At 41.2% G+C, this 21,272-nt stretch overlaps 1 protein-coding gene and 1 pseudogene across 1 annotated transcript; both read left to right on the forward strand.

The window, feature by feature from the left end:
* The first annotated feature begins 277 nt into the window (after nucleotides 1–277).
* Nucleotides 278–12,073, forward strand: LOC148637253 (interferon-induced very large GTPase 1-like; annotated as a pseudogene).
* A 99-nt stretch (nucleotides 12,074–12,172) lies between these two features.
* LOC148637254 (interferon-induced very large GTPase 1-like) lies at nucleotides 12,173–15,974 on the forward strand. Its single transcript, XM_088623446.1, has one exon. The coding sequence runs from the start codon at nucleotides 12,459–12,461 to the stop codon at nucleotides 15,972–15,974; it is 3,516 nt and encodes a 1,171-aa protein (XP_088479572.1). The 5' UTR covers nucleotides 12,173–12,458.
* Nucleotides 15,975–21,272: the final 5,298 nt, after the last annotated feature.

Genomic DNA, 21,272 nt, shown 5'->3' on the forward strand with positions numbered 1-21,272 from the left:
TCCATTGCTTGTAAGAGCTGGCTTACCAGAGTGGTGATGTCACCGCCCTTCCCTGTGAATAGCAGGGACTGCAGCCATCAGGCTGATGGGAGATTTCCCTTTGGCTCAAGAGGTTGGGTCCCTTTTGAGTGATGCTGGAGGCCCGGGTTCAAGTCCCTGACGGTGGGGGGCCTACATGAACCCCCTAGGGTTAAATTATTTATTATGTGTATGTGAGTGTGTGCATAAATGTGCGCTCATGTCGGCCATTGCGATTTTCTGGGGTTCCTATGAGAAGATGTTTTGTAGGTGGTACTTGGATGCTTTGGTTTGATCAGGGGTGGTACTTGGTCAAAAAAGTTTGAGAACCACTGGCGTATGTAATTCTGTAATGTCTTCAGTGTTCTGTGATTGCTTCAGTACATTTAAAGTGACTTGTTGTTGTACAGGCCGAGAGTGGAACATTGCGAATGAGCCAGCAGGAGAAAATAATGAACGAAGCCAAAAGGTAACACCTATACGTGCTGTGTGTGTATACGGTATATACAATAAACCTCTATATATATAAGAGATAAGATAAGATCACTGTATTGTCCATTTACAATTTCTTGTATTAGGAATTTGTCTTTTCATATACCCCAACTTTCTCTCCGTGAGACACACAGACAAGGGGAGAAGCTGGGGGTCAGCACAGGGTCAGCCATTTATACAGCGCCCCTGGGGCAGTTGGGGTTAAGGGCCTTGCTCAGGGGCCCAACAGAGTAGGATTCCTCTGCCAGCCACAGCATACAAACCGGCAACCTTCCAGTCACAGGCGCAGAGCCTTAGGCACTGCACCATCCATAATATGCAAAGGAACAAGTAAAGGTTTATTCCATGCTGAAAAGAGAAGAAAAAAAAAACACAATGTTTCAGCTATGGAGCTTTCTTCAGGTGTGAATAAACCTTTACCTTTGCAGCCTACGCAGGCTGACTCAGCTCCCTCTTGAAATATACAGTATACATAACACATGCAGAATAATATATTTATATATCTATAGAGTGTGCAAGGCACTGATGTGTCCAATTTCCTTAAAAAACTTAACCTTTCCAAATGGAATTTGAATTTCCTGCTTTCTTTGCCAATTTTATTACAAGTTGTCTCTGGAGTTGGGGGGGGGGCATCAGACTTAATTGCTATGTGGCAGAGTGGTTTCATGTCAGTGTCTTAGAAACTTTTAAATTCCCTTTCCTTGCAGTTTTTACCCAAGGGATCACCAGAGGGAGAAGAACTTCAGGAATCATCAGAGACAGAGGTTCCAGAGAGATCACCAAAGACAGCAGAACGTGAGGAATTACCAGAGAGAGAAGATGCCAAAGTGCCACTTAAAACAGAAACTAGAACAGAGCCATCAGAGGTGAGTACATATTTATACTAATTGCTATATACTAATAGCAATATATATATACTTGCATACAGTGCCTTCAGAAAGTATTCACCCCCTTAAATTTTTTCACATTTTGTTCCTGTTACACTTCCAAATTTTACCACATTGAAATACTTTTCTCTCCCTTCAATAACACAATACCTTCAACACATTTGAGTCAAAAAATATTTTTTATTCACAGATAAAAGATTCAAGGATATTCGTTTCTCCAGAATGAAAGACTTACATTTCTCATTTTAAAACGTATTCACGCCCCGAGTCAATACTCTGTACATAGTCCTTTAGCAGCAATTACATCAGAGAGTCTTCTTGGGTATGTCTGTATGAGCTTTGCACATTTAGATTGTGGAGTTTTTGCCCATTATTCAATGCAAATTTGCTCCAACTCCACCAAATTAGATGGAGAACGTCAGTGGACAGCAGTTTTCGGGTCATACCATAGACTTTCAATTGGATTCAAGTCTAGGCTCTAGCTGGGCCATTCCAGAATACTAACCTTTTTTTTCCAGCAATTCCTTGATAGTTTGTGTTGTGTGCTCTGTGTCATTGTCGTGCTGGAAAATGAGTCCTTGCCCTAAATGCAGATCTCTGGCTAACTGAAACAGATTCTCCTCAAGGATTTGCCTGTTTTTGGCTCCATCCATGTTGCCCTTGATGTCAACAAGCCTTCCAGTTCCTCCTGCTGAATAGCAACCCCAGAGCATGATGCTGCCACCTCCATGCTTGAGGGTAGGGATGGTGTTACCTGGGTGTTGGGCTGTATTTGGTTTGCGCCAAACATAGCGCTTTGCTTTCAGGCCAAAGAGCAAAACTTTAGTCTCACTAGACCACAAAATTTTCAAAATTTCCAAAAAGTCTCAAGTTTTGTCACATGGCTTCTAGCAAACTCTAGGTGTGACTTAATGTTGGCCTTTCTCAGTGATTCTTAACAATAGCAGTGCGCCAAAAAAATAAATCAAAGACGTCGTGCAGAACGCATACCCTGTCCACGCAGTCCATCTTGGTTTTGTTTTATGGCATGTCAGTCATTTATTTTCTTTTCTCTTAGAAACAATAAGTGTCCCATTTTGTGTCTCTCTATACTCTTTCGCTTAAATGGTTGTTAAATAATGTTGTCATGTTTACTTCATATTCCTTTTCACAACTTTATTTCATCCCACTGACGGACCAAAACAGACACCATATAATGAAAGTATTGTCAATCAATTGTTTTTCAATCGACTTGTGATGCTTTTTGCTAAGCGACTTCAGGAGCAGGATTAACAAAGTACTTTATACTCGCTCGTAAAATGACTGTAACGTTGCCATAGCCAAAATGTAATGTAGTGGCTCTCTGAAGGCACCAGTTCTGTAGGGTTTGGGCATTTACTGGGACAATTATTAATTGTAGCAGTAAATCACAAAGTTGATTCTTTTGATGGCTTTAGAATCCAACCATGCGATATAACTCAAACAACGCACACACACAGGTACTAATACACGAGGATACACTTATTAATACATAGAATATGCATGTAAAACTAACAGATCTTATCGAGAGGGTTATCAGAATACAAAAGGTATATATTCAGTCAGTTACAAAGAGTTACATATATCAAGAGGACATACGTTCAGTATATCATTCATTAAGACCGTTTCGTAAATGAACTTGGTTATAACTTCTACATTAGATACTCAAAACAAGTACATAACTCTTAGGAATTAAATTGATATCAACTGGTTGGGATAACAATTGAATTCTCGAGCTGTAATGCATTGAAGTTGAATACTCATCCAATCTCTGGGGATTCAGATCTCCTGCGGGCACAAAGAAACAGTTGCAGGCTGTTGCTGTCCAATCCAAACTCTCTGGCTCGGTGCCAGGCTGTGCTGTGAGGCTTGCGACGGTGCACTGCAGATGCTCACTGACCGGCTAGTTAGTGTTGGCTTTAACAAGCAAAGTTTGCGCACAGGAGAAAAGATGACTGTGGGTCCCAGCAAGTCAGGAAGAGGACCTGTTCGTTCTGGCACTCGGACACACTGGCCGTTCCGTGGTTGTTCGGGCTGAGTCTCAGGATGGTCAGGAGGCGCGCTGCGAGAATGTCCTGCCCTTGGGAGCCTTCTGCTCCTGGGCCGTCCTGCCCTGGAATTCTCCTTTGAATTCCCTTTAGAAAAGTCCATAGAATTCTCCTGAATCTCTCTGAATCTCTGTGTTGCCTGTTTTTACCTGGAGGAACTTCAGCTCGTTGATTGGCTGAAAGTTCCATGGGCATCAGAGTCCCACGTGGGTTACCCAGCCCTACCAGTCCCTGATTGGTTGATCAAGGTGAGATATGAGTCACTTACTCCTGACACTTAGTAATGCAGTCCAGATGTCCATCTGGCACTCCCTAGACAGATAGACGCCAATGGATGACCATTGATCATGATAGCCAGGCTTAGCTAAGTGCATCCCCCTTTGGGAGCTGTCCTAGGAAACCTTACATCAGCCTGCATGAATAGTTTCTCTGTGGCTGCACCACAGAGATGAACAGAGAAATGGGGCCTCATTTGGGAAAGCTCCGAAACACTTAATTCTACCTTATTAATAAGCCTCGCCGCTACATGACCGATTAAGAAGGTTTTTTGGAAACGCACGAAAAAGTAGGGTTTTTGGAAACTACTTTTTCGTGCGTTTCCCAAAACCATACGTACAGATACAGCCATTCAAAGTGTGCAGCACAGACACGTACCGCGGGTAATTGGCTACGTCCTCGCGCATCATGATGTGAAATACCGCGGTACGTGATTGGTTGACCGACAGGGGCACTCGTGGTGTGTTGGTCAGTCGTTGAAAGATTTAAATGTCTTTACTGTGCCCGTTTTAGTATTGAATATTTATATGGAATTTTACCACTGAAGGGAAATCTTAGTAGCTGAGCATTAAAAGAATAGTAGCATACTGTAACGCGTGTGAAGGCCATAAACGATATTCATTTTGGAACAAAAACATACAGTATATGGCTGGTCTCGGTACTTTAAATAAAAAATACACACCAGTATTCCATTTCTCCCTAAACATTTTAAGCATCGAAGTCTTTAACTAACATGTGAAATAGCACGTATAAAAAGTGGTAGTTTTAAGCTTTTCTGCTAATATAATATGGAATCGCGTATCTAAAGAAATTAATAACAATAAAATTATATTTGTGTACTGCAACACAGTAATACATGCTGTACAATGTCTGTTGATTCTGTATGTGTAGGGCTGTTTCACCTACACTCATGTGACCTTCCTGGTAGCCTGGTGGTCTATGTGCTGGATTAGTAACTCACAGGTTGTGTGTTCAAATCCAGTTGGTGCTGTAACTTTCTTTTTAACAAACATTTCTTTGAAAAAATAGAATAACAATATTATGGACAATTAATTGACTTTTTATATTTCTAAATATCACAACATGATCGAATTTAAGCCATTTTTAATAACAATGAATAGTCACCTTCTTTCCTTCTGACAACTGTCCCTGCTTCTGCTTCCTGCTTCTATTGTGTGTGTTTGTGGGGGGATCCCTTTACATCTCCCTTCAGATTTAAAAGGTTATTAATCATATCTTCTGTGTCGCATCTTCCCAGTGTAGCTGATCTTTTGCTGCCTGGGTAAAGATATCACAAAGCTTTAGAGAACTTAACATTTCTATTATCAACAAATTGTAAATATGACGTTTACATTGGCATTATTAATTTTTCACTTGAGTGTATGGAGGATTGTCAGCTGTCACTGAGAGTAGACCCCCCCTCTTAGGCTGTGCAAACGATCTTTAATTTTTTATAAAGAAATGGAGGCTGTAAAGTATGCGTTACAATATAAACATTTATATTGATTTAAATCACGTTTTGATTTAAATCGCAAAAGCATGTTTTATCATATGTATTTTTTTATTCACAATCAGACAAATGCAACATAAATTGTTATCTTTGTCTTCTAAGTATCTTAATAAACTTTCAGCATAGCTTTCTCCCTATTTAGATGTATTTTTCTTGGGATTTTTGGATCAAACGTGGAAAGATTAGATTGTAATCATTTTTATTTTTAAATACATTTTAGAAAAGTGTAATCTATACTAAAAAGCTGTATTTATTTAATACCACTAAATACTTATATTAATACTAATTAAAAGACCGCGGGCACTTTCCCCTTTGACAGCTGGAACTCCTATTCTTATAGTAGCTCAGCAGCTCTTTGCAATATAGGGTGTTCAAACCATTTTTTTTACACAGTGACACAGCGTCGCGTTGTGAATCTGTTTTTCCGTGTTTAGAAAAAAGTGGAATACAGTGAGACTTCCTGCTATATAGATACATATGTTTAGATATTTAGACCCGGTGCAGCACCGAGAGAGGGAGGAGGCACGGTTCTCAGTTCTGCTGCCTGGAGCGGTTAATGGCACCGATTATTCTGAAAATTTTCTTCTGGAAATAACTCATTTCTAAATACCTTTTTTCACTGTTAACATCTTGCAGCAACTCTGCAACAAAATATACACTTAGCTCAACCTGACAGTTCATCCTGCTACCAACATTGAATAAAAAAATCTCTATATTTATGTCTTTATTTAGTGGTTTCATTAGTGACAAAGGCTAAACTTTCTTGGAAAAATGTATTTTATGTGTTGCGGAAAAACTGACTTGCTTTAACAAAATATATTTACAAATCCTTTCACCTGACAATCTACCTGAAGGCCCAACTATCTGAGAAGCCCTCCATGAAAGCATGTTTGCTATTAATTCATTTAGGGCTCACAAAGATATTGTTCCAAAATCAATATCTTTTATGAGCATGTGAAAGGCATGGTGAATCGGAGATTCTCAAAAATTACTGTACTTTGCATGATTGGAAACAAATGCGTGATTGCGAAATGCTGGGGTGTTACTTTTACAAAGACAATCAATGAAAAAAGAATGTGGACCAGGGCAATACTTTGAGTTTACAGCTTGTCCAAGGTCATTCATTATTAATACTATTAGTAATAATTTTGGTAAAGACTTTGATGGCGACAGCTCAAACATGAGAGGTTGAGCTTTATTAGCTCCACCTTGCGGAAATTCAGAATACTATTATTTTATTTGCGGTACCACGTGGTATCATGAAGCACTATGCGAGAATTTATGGTATTAATACGGTAACTTGAGGTAAACTGCGTCAAGCGCACCGCACAATAATGTGGTATCGCCCGCTTGTTTTGAATGGCTGCATCTGTACATCGGAAAGTTGCTCGTTAGTCTCTAAGATTCATCGTTTTCAGGAAACTCACCCCTGATCGGCTCTTTTAGGTATGAGACCTCACAGTCAGTGATATTTATTGTGCAATTTATCAAGCAATTGAACACAAGTGGATTCGAAATGAACACACGTGTACCTTGTTAACGTATTTAATGTGATATCTCAAGATAATTGAATACCTCACCCAATTTAGGTTGTTAAAACAAAGGGGGTGAATACTTTAATTTTCAATATAATTCTGAAGACATCTAAATACTTTATTTCATTTTAAGAAGTAATTCTCTATAATGTTAAAATGAAATCCCATTTAAATATGCTTTGATTTGACTTTCCAACACAGCAGAATGAGAAATAATTAATGGGGGGTGAATAATTTCTGAAGGCACTGTATCTATACTTCCTATGGCTGTTCTTTAATACCATTGTAAATAATATATAACTTATCTAAACTAATTATCCCAAAAAAGCATTTTATTGTAAATACAAAAAGTATGGTACTTTGCAAAAGCATTCAAACCCTTGAGTTTTCACTCTTGTTGCTTTAAATCTTGCAGTAGTTACACTTTGAAGTAGCAATTCATGTTTCTAACTTATGCAATTCAGTCCACACATTCAAAGTAAAAATCAAAAGTAAAGCAAGAAGTAAAAAGACAATATGCAAGAAAAAAAAACTCATGATTGCATAAGTATTCAAGCCATTCAATTACCATAATGTGCCATATTTATTTATAGAATTTAATGTGTATTTTACTTTGTGTTTAACAGTGACAGTACAGTGTAGGGTCATATGCAGTTATATATAAATCTAATAAATAAGGTAAATAAGTTTGAATTTTGAATGCTCAATTTGGTGGTAAATTATAGGGTTTTAAAAATGATATAAACTATATAAAGAGTGGAAGTTTATTTTTTATCCCTATCATGGAATGTTAGCTTTTGCTACATCCTCTCTCTGCTGTTCACCATTAAAGAACAATAAACCCAGGAGAACCAGCAGTTATACTCTCATGTCTTTCCTTCCTCACTTGCAAGCACAGCTGGGAACAATAAGGGAGGAACAATTTTATAATGGTAATTTTCTATACAGTATGTATTCACACTAGAGAAGGGTCACTTCCAACTTACATGAGATTTATAATTTGTAAATTTAGTAAAAACTAAAAAAAAATTTGAGTCACATAAAGACTTGAGGAACGAAACCCTCACATATCACAGAGTGGTCATTTGTGGAAGAGCCCTCTTTTTATTTGAGTAGCACGGCAAGGGGGTTTCCACATGAACCATGACCTTATCTTTCCATAACCTTTAACCGTCTCTTCCTAGATAGCAGTGGTAATAATCAGTCTATTCCGGTTGACCAGGTTCACTCATTAACTGTCTTCTTACTTACCAACATCCTAACCCAGTAAATGACCTAGGCTGCTATCAATGTTATACCACCATGCTCACTACTTTATAGAACCTTGAGAGTTTGTGGACAACCTTAACTTGCTTCAGGAACTGCTTACAAATGGGGGGAGTTTCCAGCTGCAGCCAATTCTGTGATTTCCCTGTGAGAATCCAAAAAATCCATCTGCAGCTACAGTACATCGTTGTACATTTCAATGACCTTTGGTCTCTTTGTGAGCATAGTGACGTCAAGCATTAATCAGAAATGAAAGTCTTTGAGACTTGACCATTACTGTCCTTGAGTGATCTCAAAACAATTTGGTTTAGTTTAGTAGAGATATGCCTAAAAACGTTTACAGATGTAATTGTTTCCAAAGGTACTTTCACTAAATATTGAATCCACAGATCTGAATGCTTACGCAAACATTTTTTTTTTCTCTTTCATTTTTGCTTTAGACACCATTAGTTTGAGCATTCTGGTTTTTAATAACATTTAAATTTATGCTTAAAAAATGTGTAAATTTATTTGTAAATTCACCATGAATGGAAAAATCTAATTTAAAAAATAGCAATTAAATTAATCATTTTTATTTTAAATGATTTCAATAATGTATTATTCAAAACAATGAATTTATTTTTAGAGGATAAGTGATTGATTTGTCAAACATACTAGACAGCAACATCTAAACCTCGTTGCTGTAATGTTTTGTTTATGGTAATAACACAGCTTATTGTCCCAACATCCTTCCCTAATCACTTTCAAGCTAAACAAGTTTGTTTCTCTCTACTGTAATTTACGTACTTGTTACAATATGTACTATACAATATGTATATACAATTTCTGTGTCAAGTCATCCTGAATGTTAAGTCTCAACATTCATGTTTTAATGTATTTCTATTGAAAAAACTCAGTTTTGTATATTATTTCCTTATATACTTTACATGGACTTTTTTAGAATGTAACCAGGATGGAAAATTTCTTAGCGTGTTCGATTTTTAATTATCGCCCAGAAACCCATTCTGTTTGCTAAATTATTTACTTTTTTTCTTCTGTCTTAATAAACTAGGTAAACCCACAGAAGTCCTTTAGAAGGAGAACACAGCAGGTGAGACGGGACCTAACACAGCTTCAGAAACTGTTAGAGAAAAATAAAGAAAACGCCGCCCAGGTGAAATCGTTGAAAGATAAGATTCGTTCAGCTCTTGACGTCCCTAAGGAGTGCTGGGTACCGGCTGGACAATCCCTCAAAGAGCTGGTAAAGAATCTGCACAAACAGCTCAGTTTCATGGAAGACACATCCACCTCTCCTCCTGGAAACCTTTCTGATGAGGAGGTGTTAAGTAATGCGTCTGAAGGCCTGTCTCTGCAGGGAATCTACTGCACTGGGGTTCTGAAGAACATGCTGGAGAAGAGAGAGCAGCTCATTGAGGTTCCTGAGGGCTTCTCACTGCACAGACCCCAGCACAGCTCCCTTTATGAGCAGGAGGAGTTTTCATCCTATAAATCACAGGCCCTTTTCCAGAAGGTCATGGAAAATCTGGGCTACTCTTTCAGCACTTTAGTAACAGGTGAATTCAAGGCCTTCTCTGCTGCAAACACAGTAGGTCTCTCACACTCTACAGACAAGGAGAAACCCCCATCTGCACACCCATGCATATGGAAAACAAAGTACAACTATGTACCACTGGCGTCCAGCTTTTTTGAGAAGAATAGACTGAAGTTGTCAGGTGCTGCCATGAGAGACCTCCGAGATATAGAAACGGCGCTGTTAAAGAGTGAAGAAGATAGCATGTTCCCTATGTTAATAAACAGAATGGATAGTTTTTTTAAGAGATTTGGCACCCATGCTAACCAGGGTCCTGTTCACTTTGGTGGGGTGTTCTGGTGGAAGGCCTCTGGTGAGGGTTTCAGCAGCAATGATCTCACAGGGATGAACAGCCTGACATCTGACAAGCTCTAAATATCTATGTTGGTCATGGATACTGTGCATTAACCACATCTTGTTCAGCTGGAGTGAGCAAGTCTGCATCAGAGCTGAAAGGACACTTTACTGGGAACTACAGTGAAACCCAGATGAGCGGAGTGAAGCTCTCTGTCTCTAAAAGTGGGGGTCCTGCTGAAACTCACAATCACCTGCAGTGGAAGTGTGCTCTGGTCAGCAGCAACAGGACCTGGCAGGTGATAGACAGAGGAACCAGGCTGATTCCTGTGTGGGACATCATCCTGTCTGCTCACACTCAGGACTTCACAGACCCTTTCAGACTGAGCAGCAGCCTGCTGGAGGCCTACAGAAGGATCACAGGGCAGGACGCAGACCTGATGTCAGGAGAGAGGGAGCTCTCGGCACAGAGAGAGGCTGAGGAGCTGATTCAGACAGTGAAGAACTGGACTGTGTCCAACAGTGAACAGGTTCTGACTGAGCTGCTGCAGTTCAAGAGTAAACTGAGAGAAACAACAGGGTCCCACAGAATCTGGTTTCAGACCTGTCTCTCTAACAAGGTCCTGCAAGATGTTTTACTGGAAGTTGTTAAAAAGCACAAACATGAGGAAGCAATAAACCTGCAAACGATGATGCGCTCTCTCATGGAGCCTCACCTGTACACAGTGAAAAACGTCCCAAACAGAGCCAAAATCATGGAGTGGGCCTACCAGGCTGAGGAGGAAATATTCAAAGTTGTCTCTGTTTCCGAGTTCTCTGAACTGGCGGAAATCCTGAGGAGAACTAAAGAACTAGCAGATTCTACATTAGCACTCAGTGACTCTGTAACTGTGCGTGAGGCCAAGATCAAAGCCACATGCACTATTGCCTTCTCCCTGAACTCCCTGCGACAGACTTTAACACAGAACAATGAGGGAGAAGCAGAGCTGCTGGTACTTTCGGTCATCACATCTGTAGGATACAGCTTGAAGAACAACAGTTTCAGTCACCCTCTGGGCTGGAAAGACATTGACTTTTTAGAGAATGAGCTCCAGAAGGCTTATGACAAAGACTGCTTACTGAAAGGGCAACATCCTACAAGAGCTCAGGCCCACTTAGTGCTCACAGCTCTGACTGCATCAAAAAACAAACAGTCAGTCACCTCAAAGGATAAGGAGAGGCGACTACAGTTGATAAAATCACAGCTAAAGGGGAAAATGATCCCTGAAGTCTCCTCAGCAATCACATGTGCAAATGTATATCAGGACTGGAAACGACTTGAACTGCAGTTGACACACTTGACAAACAGCGAGGAACAAGAAGATTTTATGAATTTGCTTCAGAAACTGGGTCTAAAGTGCCTATGCCTTAAACAGCAAAAAAAAGATATTCTTGTCATAGATAGTGCCTCACAAAGTGTGAACAATCCCAGAGAGGAGAGCCAGCTCTGTTTCCACTATCTGTACAAGCTCATGATGCTGGACTACAGTGTCCGTTTTTTTGTTCTTAAAGTTCCGGATACTGACTGTAAGGAAAACAGTGCCACCACAGTGCAGTGTTCTAGTGGTCCTGAAAAAAGCAGTTTTGGCTTCTTCAGTATTGGCGAGGAAGATGTTGAGAAGGAAAAGAAACACAAGACTCACATTCACCTCATGGACGTCCACATGGCTGTGTTCCACTACTCTGATGACTTCCTGAGGCAGTACCTCTACACCAAGCTGTCCACCTGTCAGTTCGCCTTACCCCTGCTGGTGCCCAGCCCCTGGACTGGGGCACTGGAGTTCCCTCTGTGGGCCCTGAGGCAGATCAAGAAATCATGGTGCTGCAGGGAGCCATCTGAGAGAGGCAGCTCTGTGAAACACAACTGCAGGGACATGTTCAATGCTCCAGTGCCAACGGTGTCCTTCATCAGGCTGGGATCATCCTCCGTCTCCAAATCCCAGATCCTGAACAGCGTCGTCAGCCCCAAGAGACACAGTGTGTTTTTCCACCGGCACTGCAGGGGCAGCTCAACACAGCCTGCTCATGGACAGGGTGGTGGAGATCGCCTGGTACTGTCCAGGAGGCAGGAAGGACGACGTGTTCGACAGCTGTGTGGCTCTCCTGAACCTTCACGGTGATGCCAGCAAACACCCAGAACAGCTGCAGTTTCTCCAGGAGGTCAGCGTTGTCAATGTAGTTCTGATCACAGAGACTCCACTGGGGGAAGACGTGAAGAAGACAGCTGAGGCTCTTTTCAACTCTCCTGTTCCCCTAATCTGTCTGTTTGCTGGCCTGAGTAAAGTCCCACAAGGAAACAATCCAACCAAGGTGAGACTGGCTGCCAAGAACAGGAACGAAGCTGATCTGACTGATGAGATAGTATTACACGTCAAACACTGCATCTCCACTGTGAACAAGAGCTCCAGCCTGCAGACATACTTACAGGCTGCGAGACAGCAGCAGTTCAGGGTGGATGAAGACAGTGAAGCCTGTATAGAAGGGAAGGAAAAGGCTGAACTTCTGATGAGCCTCCTGAGAGAAGATGAGTTATTAAACCTCAAGGAGAAGCTGCTGCCTCTGCAGGGCAAGCTGTGGCACAAGTGGTGCCTGAAGGACAAAGAACAGTATTGTCTGAACAGCAGAGTGAACACAAGTATTGAACAGCAGGTGAGCAATATCAGGGCTGAGAAAAGAGCCCTCCGCCGTGAGCAGCTAAAGAGAGCTTTCCCTCTCCATGACTTCATGAGATCCTTCCTGGAGTGTTTAGCTTCTGCAGATCCACAAGACATTAAACTGTTCATGCTGCACTGGCTGGGGATGTATCTAGATGAACTGACTGCAGACACACTGAGTGAACTTCAGAAGAAATTCCACTCCACATGGAAAACACTGAGGCAGAAAGAGAAGAGCAAGGACAAGGAGCAGGAGATGAAACTGCAGAAAGACCTGAGCACCATATCTGAAGAGATCACTGCTGCTACTCTCGGACTTCAACACCTCATGAGAGAAACCGCTCAGCTTCATGAGGCTGTTCAATCAGAAGGAGAGGGTCTAGAAGAGTACAGACAGTTTGTCAGTGTCTTTCCCGCTGTCGGAGCCGAGATGCTGATGTCAGGACATCCTCTGGAGCTGATGGACGGAGATGCTGCCCATGTGCCCCTCCTGTGGATTGAGGCTGTCCTAGACAAACTCAAGGAAAAAATTGGAGACAGAAAGGTGTTTGTCCTCTCTGTTCTTGGAGTCCAGAGCTCGGGAAAGTCCACTCTGCTGAACACGATGTTCGGGCTGCAGTTCACAGTGAGTGCAGGAAGGTGCACCAGGGGAGTGTTCATGCAGTTAGTGCGAGTGAGTGAGGATGTCAGAGCTCAGCTGCAGTATGACTTTGTCCTGGTGGTGGACACAGAGGGGCTTCGGTCACCAGAGCTCAGTAATAAAACCACACTGAGTCATGACAATGAATTAGCAACGTTTATTATCGGGATTGGTGACATGACTGTGATCAACATCATGGGAGAAAATCCCTCTGAAATGCAGGATATTCTCCAAATCTGCGTCCAGGCATTTCTGAGAATGAAGTCTGTTCAGATCAAACCAAGTTGTGTTTTTGTGCATCAGAATGTGGCAGAATCTTCAGCAAACAGCAAGAATATGGAGGGAAGGAGGCGCCTCCAGGAGAAACTGGATGAAATGTCCCGCATTGCTGCCAAAGAGGAAGGCTGTGAAGTTACCGGCTTCAGTGACATTATCCAGTTTGATGTGGACTCACAGGTTTTCTACTTCAAAAACCTTCTGGAAGGAGACCCTCCGATGGCTCCTCCCAACCCCTCCTACAGCCAGAACGTCCAGGAGCTGAAGATGAAGCTCCTCAGTGTCGCTCAGTGGCAGCCGGGAGTGAAGTTTCCCTCACTGTCAGAGTTTAAATTACGGATCAAAGATCTCTGGAATGCCCTGCTGGGGGAGAACTTTGTCTTCAGCTTCAGAAACACCCTAGAAATGATGGTTTACAGTAAACTGGAGGACAGGTACGGAGAGTGGTCATGGAAGATGAGGAAACGAGCCTTAGAGGTACAGAACAGACTGAGCAACCAAATCATCAATAATATAGTTCAGGCTGTGACATTGTCAGATCTGAGGAGAGAATTTCATGAGATCTACAGAACTCTGACAGCTGAAATAAAGAAGTATTTTAAAGAAGAAAAATACCAGGAGATCTTGATTAAGTGGAAGGTGAATGTTGATAAAAGGTTTGAGAGCCTGAGAAATGAGCTCATTGAAGAAACCAGAAAGCAGAGCAATGAACTGATCAGACTGAAGAAATGCCGATCGGAGCTAGACAGGAAGAAATCAGAATACGAAGCAGAACTGATTAAAATGAGCAAAGACCTGGCGTCCAGACTGAAGGAGCAGAAGCTCAGTGATAAGAAAGTGGAGGAGCAGTTTGACAGACTCTGGAAGAGCTGGGTGACCAGAGTGTCCTCAGAGCTGCCCCCTGAGGAACAGCTGGACATCAGAGCCACAGTGCAAAACATCCTGATGGAGAAATTCAAGAACCAGGGAGATGTGAACAGAGAGGAGATGTTCCAGTTCAATAGGAAAAAACACATCAAACAAAGCTGGGCAAGATCTGCATGGAATACGGTTACTTTTCAAGACCCACAGTGGGAATATCATGGGAATGAACTCATTCAGGAAATACAGAGACCTGTTAATAAATACATTGACAGGAGAGAAGAAGAGAAAGTGGATTTCAATGACAACTTCATCCATGAAATCCTGGGGCTGATAAAGATTAAAATAACTGATTATGAAAAGTCTACAGAGCAAAATATATTCACAAAGGAGTACGAGTTTGAACTGTCTGTCTATCTGTGCACCACAGCAGTAGAACAATTTAAGAAAATGCACACAGCCTTCAGGAAAGCCAACAATCCTCTGACTTACCTCCAGAGTAAGAGGGATCAGTACCTCGACTGTTTTAAGAGCTTCTGTAAAGGAGCCTCATCTGTCACATTCTTTGTAGATTTTCTGTGCAGATGCCTCAAACCTGCGATCCAGCAGGCAGCATGTGATAAGACCTGTATCCAGATCCCAGATAAAATGAAATCTAACTACCCTGCTTTCAGTGGTAACAGATCCAACCTGGAAAACCACATTCTGAGACACCTCGCTGAGCAGCCGAACTTTGACTCCTATATGGAATATATTAACCATCCAAAGGGTTATTTTGAGAAGTTTATAAGGGAGCGTGTTGAGAGATACTGTAGAGACAACAGTGATCAACTGAGAAGGATGTTTAAAACCAATCTGAGTGACCTAGTACAGCAGGTTTTAACAGTGAACACTACTGTCACTGCAGCAGTGAAAGACAGACATGGTGGCACCACCTTGTGGCTGGATGAGTTCTGTGCAGCACTCAGTGATCACATGGTGCTCCCCAGACAGGACTTCAGAAACATTGAAAAGGAAGACATCACAGACCTGCAGTTCCTCAGAGAAATGATGGCCAGATCACTTGATGAGCTACTGAAAAGTCTTCAGAAAGAAAGCAGCAGCAAACCTGACCTTGACTTAAAGATTTTCAGACGCAGACCTGATGAGATTCTGTGTGAGGCGCTCAGTGGCTGTTGGGAACAGTGTCCCTTCTGTAAAGCCATCAGCACAAACACTATCCCTGGTCATAACTCTGATCACAGTGTCCAGTTTCATCGTCCTTCTGCTCTGGCTGGCTGGCATATCCATGGGACAGATATATTTTATGTTGATATTTGTACCACCTCAGTCAGCAGTGACAAGAGTTTCTATCCTACTTGGGAATCTACTAAAACTGTTCCCTATAAGACCTACAGAGAAGCAGGTGAACCTTACAGCAGGTGGCGCATCACCCCAGATAACAGCGAGCAGTCCTACTGGAAATGGTTCATCTGTACTTTCAGGTCACAGCTGGAGGAGAAATTAAAGTATAAATTTGTAGGTCATGGTGAAATTCCCAGTGAGTGGAAAACAATTGGAAAGAGCTCTGCACTGAAGGAACTGAAGTAACTATAAATTGTTTCTAGGTGATTAAAAACTGTCTTTTGTATAAACTGATACCTGAGTAAAAATGAAGTGAAAATATAAGTCCGATATCCAGTTCTACTGGAAATGGTTCATCTGTACTTTTAGGATCAAGATCGAGTGGGAATTTGGATTAAATTCACAGATTTGGGTAAAATCCCTGAAGACTGGGACAGAAGCACAAAGTAGGCAGCTCTGACAGATGAGCAGTAAACCAACATCAGTGTAATAATAATAATAATAATAATAATAATAATAATAATAATAATAATAATAATAATAATAATAATAAACCTTATTTTATGTAGCACCTTTAAAGGTGGCTTCTCAAAGCGCTTTACAGGATGACAACAACAATAAATAAGAAGAATACACAAGATAAAACACAATGACAATACACAGAGGAGACTTTGGATGGTGGTACTAAGAAGAGCAGAGGGGTGAAGAATGGAACCAGTTCAGTAAAGGCTTTTCTGAAGAAGAGGGTTTTGAGTCTGGATCTGAAGGAGTTTAGAGAAGGTGACTCTCTGATATCCATGGGGAGAGAGTTCCAGAGCTTGGGGGCATAGCAGGAGAAGGCCCTGTCACCCATAGAATGTAGACGGGCTTGGGAGACAGTAAGGAGAGCAGAATTAGCAGAGCGAAGATTGCGAGGTGGGGAGTAGTAGTAGTAGTAGTAGTAGTAGTAGATAATAGTTCAGACAGGTACTGAGGTGCCAAGCTGAGCCATATAGGTGAGCATGAGGATTTTAAAGTCTGCATGGAATTTGACCGGAAGCCAGTGCAAGGACTTCAAGATAGGAGTAATGTGAACACTTGCACTAGATCTGGTCAGGATTCTGGCTGCTGAATTTTGGACATACTGGAGTTTGTTCAGTGTAGATTTAAATACCCCAGCGAGTAGAGCATTACAGTAGTCAATTCGAGAGAATACAAATGTGTTGATCAGCTTTTCAGCCACAGTTAATGATAGCATAGGGCATAGTCTTGCGATATTTCTAAGGTGAAAAAAATATGTTTTGACAGTATGCTGCACATGTGGGTCGAATGTTAAGCCAGAATCGCATATCACCCCAAGGTTTTTCAATTTTGATTGAAGCTCAAGTACAGAACCATCTACAGATAGGGTTACAGGACTGGCTTTACAAAGTTAAAGGGGGGTGCCAATAAGCATGACTTCATGCTTCATTTACACTTCGTGTAAATATTTAGGTATTCAGGGAGACTGATGTTCAACCTGATTCAGTGGGATTATGGATCGATTCTTTCAGGAGCTCAGCTACTGTTCAAGTCAGTCTTACAGGTCCTCATATCATATCACCATGATCCTCTGTAACAAATCTGGTTATTAATGAACAGATGAGAAGCTCTCTGGGTAAGATATGGTAACAAAAAGAGAACTGTCATTCAGTAAAATTATTTCAGTACTAGAATGTCACAGAAAGCTCTCACTCAACAGACATTTAGACACTGAACAGTTAATGAATAACTGCAGATTTCTGCAACTATTGTGTTTTATTTTAACCTGAAATTGGTTTTATCTTTAAACTTTATTCTGACATTTGTTTTGCTGTTTGTGAAAAGTGATTCAGAGTTTGGCTAAGGAACTTCATGCTGTATTTTGAAGCTGTGGGTGTGTGTCTATATCCACAGGAAATCACGGCATCTGCTCTTGTACTACATCAGGGGTTGAGTTCTGTAGGTACATTCTTATGTTTACTGTGCTGATAAATTCTTAAACCCTCTGGTGTGTGATTAATGGAAATAGATTAAAATAGGAAAAAATGAGATAGAATAGAAACACAATACATTGAAATGGTAATTGAAAATTGGTGACAATTGGTGATAGACCTTTCTTCTGTTCCTGTACTGACAAATGCGATAATTACTGCTTCTAACTAAAATATCTAATAAAGAAATCACAATCAAATGTGACAAACTGTATCTTTTTACAAGCATAAATAACATAGTGACATTTCACTTGTGTTGTTTTCTTCATTTGGAAATTGTTTGTTGTTTGACAAAATAATACATCACACCAGATTAATCTGCCAGTACAGCTCCCTCTTGTTTTACACTCAGCGATTCTGCAGTGTGAGAGAAGAAATTAAATACTTTCTTCACTTTCACTTAAACGACACTACAGGTCCAGACCAATGAAACCCACCACTGTATTCAGGATGCCTACTTAAAGACCTTAAAGTGTTCCAACAAAGCCTGAATGAAATAAACAAACATGTACCACATAACTTTTGCACAATAACCATACCATACAACTTCAACACCTCAATGGTTCTGTTTTTATCAGCTGACACAGTAATGAGCACAGAGCTGTAAACTAACTGCTCTACAGAGGACAGAAATACACACAATATTAAGTCTTGTTTTCAGCCTTTTATACCTGCTACCCCTTAGAGGCAGGGTAGTGCAGTGGTTAACATCACTGCCTGGCTACAGTTCCTAGGGGACTGTATGTGTGGAGTTTGCATGTTTGTGTTCACTGGGGTTTCCTCCTATAGTCCCAGTCTCATGCTGGTGAGTTCATTGGCTTGTGGGAAAATTGGCCCTGTTGTGAGTGTGTGTGTGTCTGTTTGTGTGTGCCCTGAGACAGAGAGGCGTCCTGTCCAGGGTGTGTGAGTGTGTGTGTCTGTGTTTGTCCTGTGATAGACTGGCGTCCTGTCCAGGATGTGTGAGTGTGTGTGTCTATGTGTGCCCTGAGACAGTGTGGAGTCCCATCCAAGGTGTGTGTGTTTGTGTGTCTGTGTCCAGGGTTTGTGTGACGTCTTACACACATTGCTTGTCAGGACAGACTCTGGCTCCCCTGCAATCCTGGATTAGAAAAAGTAGTCAGAAAATGGACAGATATACAATACAATTATATTTCTATTGGTAAAACAGCCCCCATACAAGAAATACCTACATTGTGCAGAGAAGTTTCTAGTTGTCTTGTACAGAGGGCATTTTGTTACTGACACACACACGGGTCAGGGAAATATCACCAGCTTGAGAATATGGAGACTGTGCCTGTCTTTCCCAGCTGCATCCCAAAAACCACAGACACCAGTGTCTGCAGGGGACTCGTTTCAAACTCAGAAACATAAACATAAAAAACATTTTACAATAATCACTTCCCATCATGTTTTCTGACACAGAGATCTGGAACATTAAATTCACGTGAAACTAATGATCAATAACTTCCCTGATATATTAATATATATTCTAATTAAACTGTTACATTTCTTCTATCTGCTGCTCTACATCTGTTCTCACCCCCCCGTCTGGGCAGAGAGGGTGTGAGGTGCAGTAATCAGCCAGACCCCCTTTATGATTTAAAAGATAATAAGTATTAACAGAATAATAAAGTCAAACCACGCCGTACTGAAGCAGCCCGTGAAGGAGTGTGATAATAATAACAATATCTCAAATGTGCAAACTTCAAATTGTCATTGATAGAAGCCGCCATCAATTCCTGCTGAAATGCTCTGTTGTGTACCGCTCTTGTATTTGTACTGTTTAATAAAGAGACTCGGAGAAGGGACATGAATACTCTTGTGTCTTCACTTGATCGCCCTCACTTCCGCCCACATTTCCGTGTATTGTTGGCAATGTAGTACACAAGCATCTCAGCAGATACAGCAGGTATCCCGCCTGTCAGCTCCTCACAAGCAGAGAGCTCCGGTACATCAACACTCTCGCCCAGCTGATCCTCAATAACAGCTCCTGGCATAGAAACACAACCTGGTGCTTTAATGTCAACTATTGTACACTTGTGTGCTTCTGCACCGAGAGCATTCTTCTGTTCTCTGGCAGAGAGAACTCGCCTCAGATCAAATCACAAACTGACACGAAATTTACATGTCAAATCTGCTATCTGGCTGTGGTGGGTTTTTATTGATGATAATAAACTGTGCGCGCTGCAGTTTTAAATACTCAAGATGAAAAATTGCCGCGACACGAAATCCTGGTACTGGGAGGGTTTTTAAATATCCAATATATATCAATAATAATATAAATATAGATACAATATAGATCTAAGGAGTATATCTATAGATACAGATACAGTAGAGATACAGATAGAGTAAGTAGACATACTGTATAGATATAGATTCTACCGGATTTGTGTGATTTTAAATCAGGCTCCTCAGAAATAGATGTCCATTATGTGAATGAACCGCACCTGAAAGCAAACGTTGGGTCGGGTTTCCTTTCTTTCCTGCATGAAATAGAAAATCGTTACAAAAAGCACCAGCTAATGTCCAATAGCGTTGGTCATTTTAATTAACATGAATATACTGTAAGGTCTTGGTACATGGGAGTGGATTTCATCCACAATTTAAAAAAGGGCAAATAATATTTATTTTATTTAATACAAAAGTGACCTAAAACTCTGTAACTTTCAGGTTAGCTTGAACCTGTAATAAAAAAGGGGCCTGAAACTTCCATTCTCTGATGTTACTGTCTCTAGAGTCGGACATGATGTTTCACAGATGTGCAGTGTGCCTTTTCTCTTGTTGTGTTCAAGATGACTTGCTGTGCACTCTCTTGAATGCGTGTTCTGTACTGCTCTGTTATTTCATTTAGATTATCTATGTGGTATACAGATAAAACTGGACTGCATGGTGTAATTTCTGGGTTCAGCACCAGCTGAACCTTAAAATACATCAGCCAATCTAAACATGATTTGAACACACAGCTTTTTGATGTGGTGTCAGATGCGCTACCGTTGCGCCACGAGGTCACTCCCTAGAAGTGCTTTTAATTCCCCCAAGGAGAAAAATCAGCATCCCTGAAAAAGTTTTTTTTTCATTCTCTCCTGTGAGGAATGCCGCTCTTCCAACGAGGGTCTCTTCTTCCCAGACCACAGATTATACTTCCTGTCCGGCTCTCACACAGAGAGCAGACACACCGTCTCCACTAATGTGTTTACTACATCTATAGATCTGACCCCCTACAGCCCTGATATTCCTGGACAGGATCCCATATTGAGCAGTATTTCTCGCGTTGTGAACTTACAGTGTGTACAAAATGCACTTTATACACAAAGTAAGTGTTTTTGTAACTCTAGGACGTTTTGTGAAAATGTTACTGGCATGCCAAAATCGCCCGCTCAACTGAACAGTCCCACCCCCCTCAGTTTTGGATAAAAGGTTTGGATAAAAAGTTTTTGAACACTTTCACTTTACTTGCGCCGTAAAAAATAGTTCTACTTTGTCAATGGTCAGATAACTACACTAACCCCGAATTCACAGTTACTACATCGGACTGTTTGATGTGCAGAAGGGC

The sequence above is a fragment of the Lepisosteus platostomus genome, unplaced genomic scaffold (genome assembly GCF_059453375.1).
Source record: "Lepisosteus platostomus isolate fLepPlt1 unplaced genomic scaffold, fLepPlt1.hap1 Scaffold_127_H1, whole genome shotgun sequence".
NCBI classification, from domain to species: domain Eukaryota; kingdom Metazoa; phylum Chordata; class Actinopteri; order Semionotiformes; family Lepisosteidae; genus Lepisosteus; species Lepisosteus platostomus.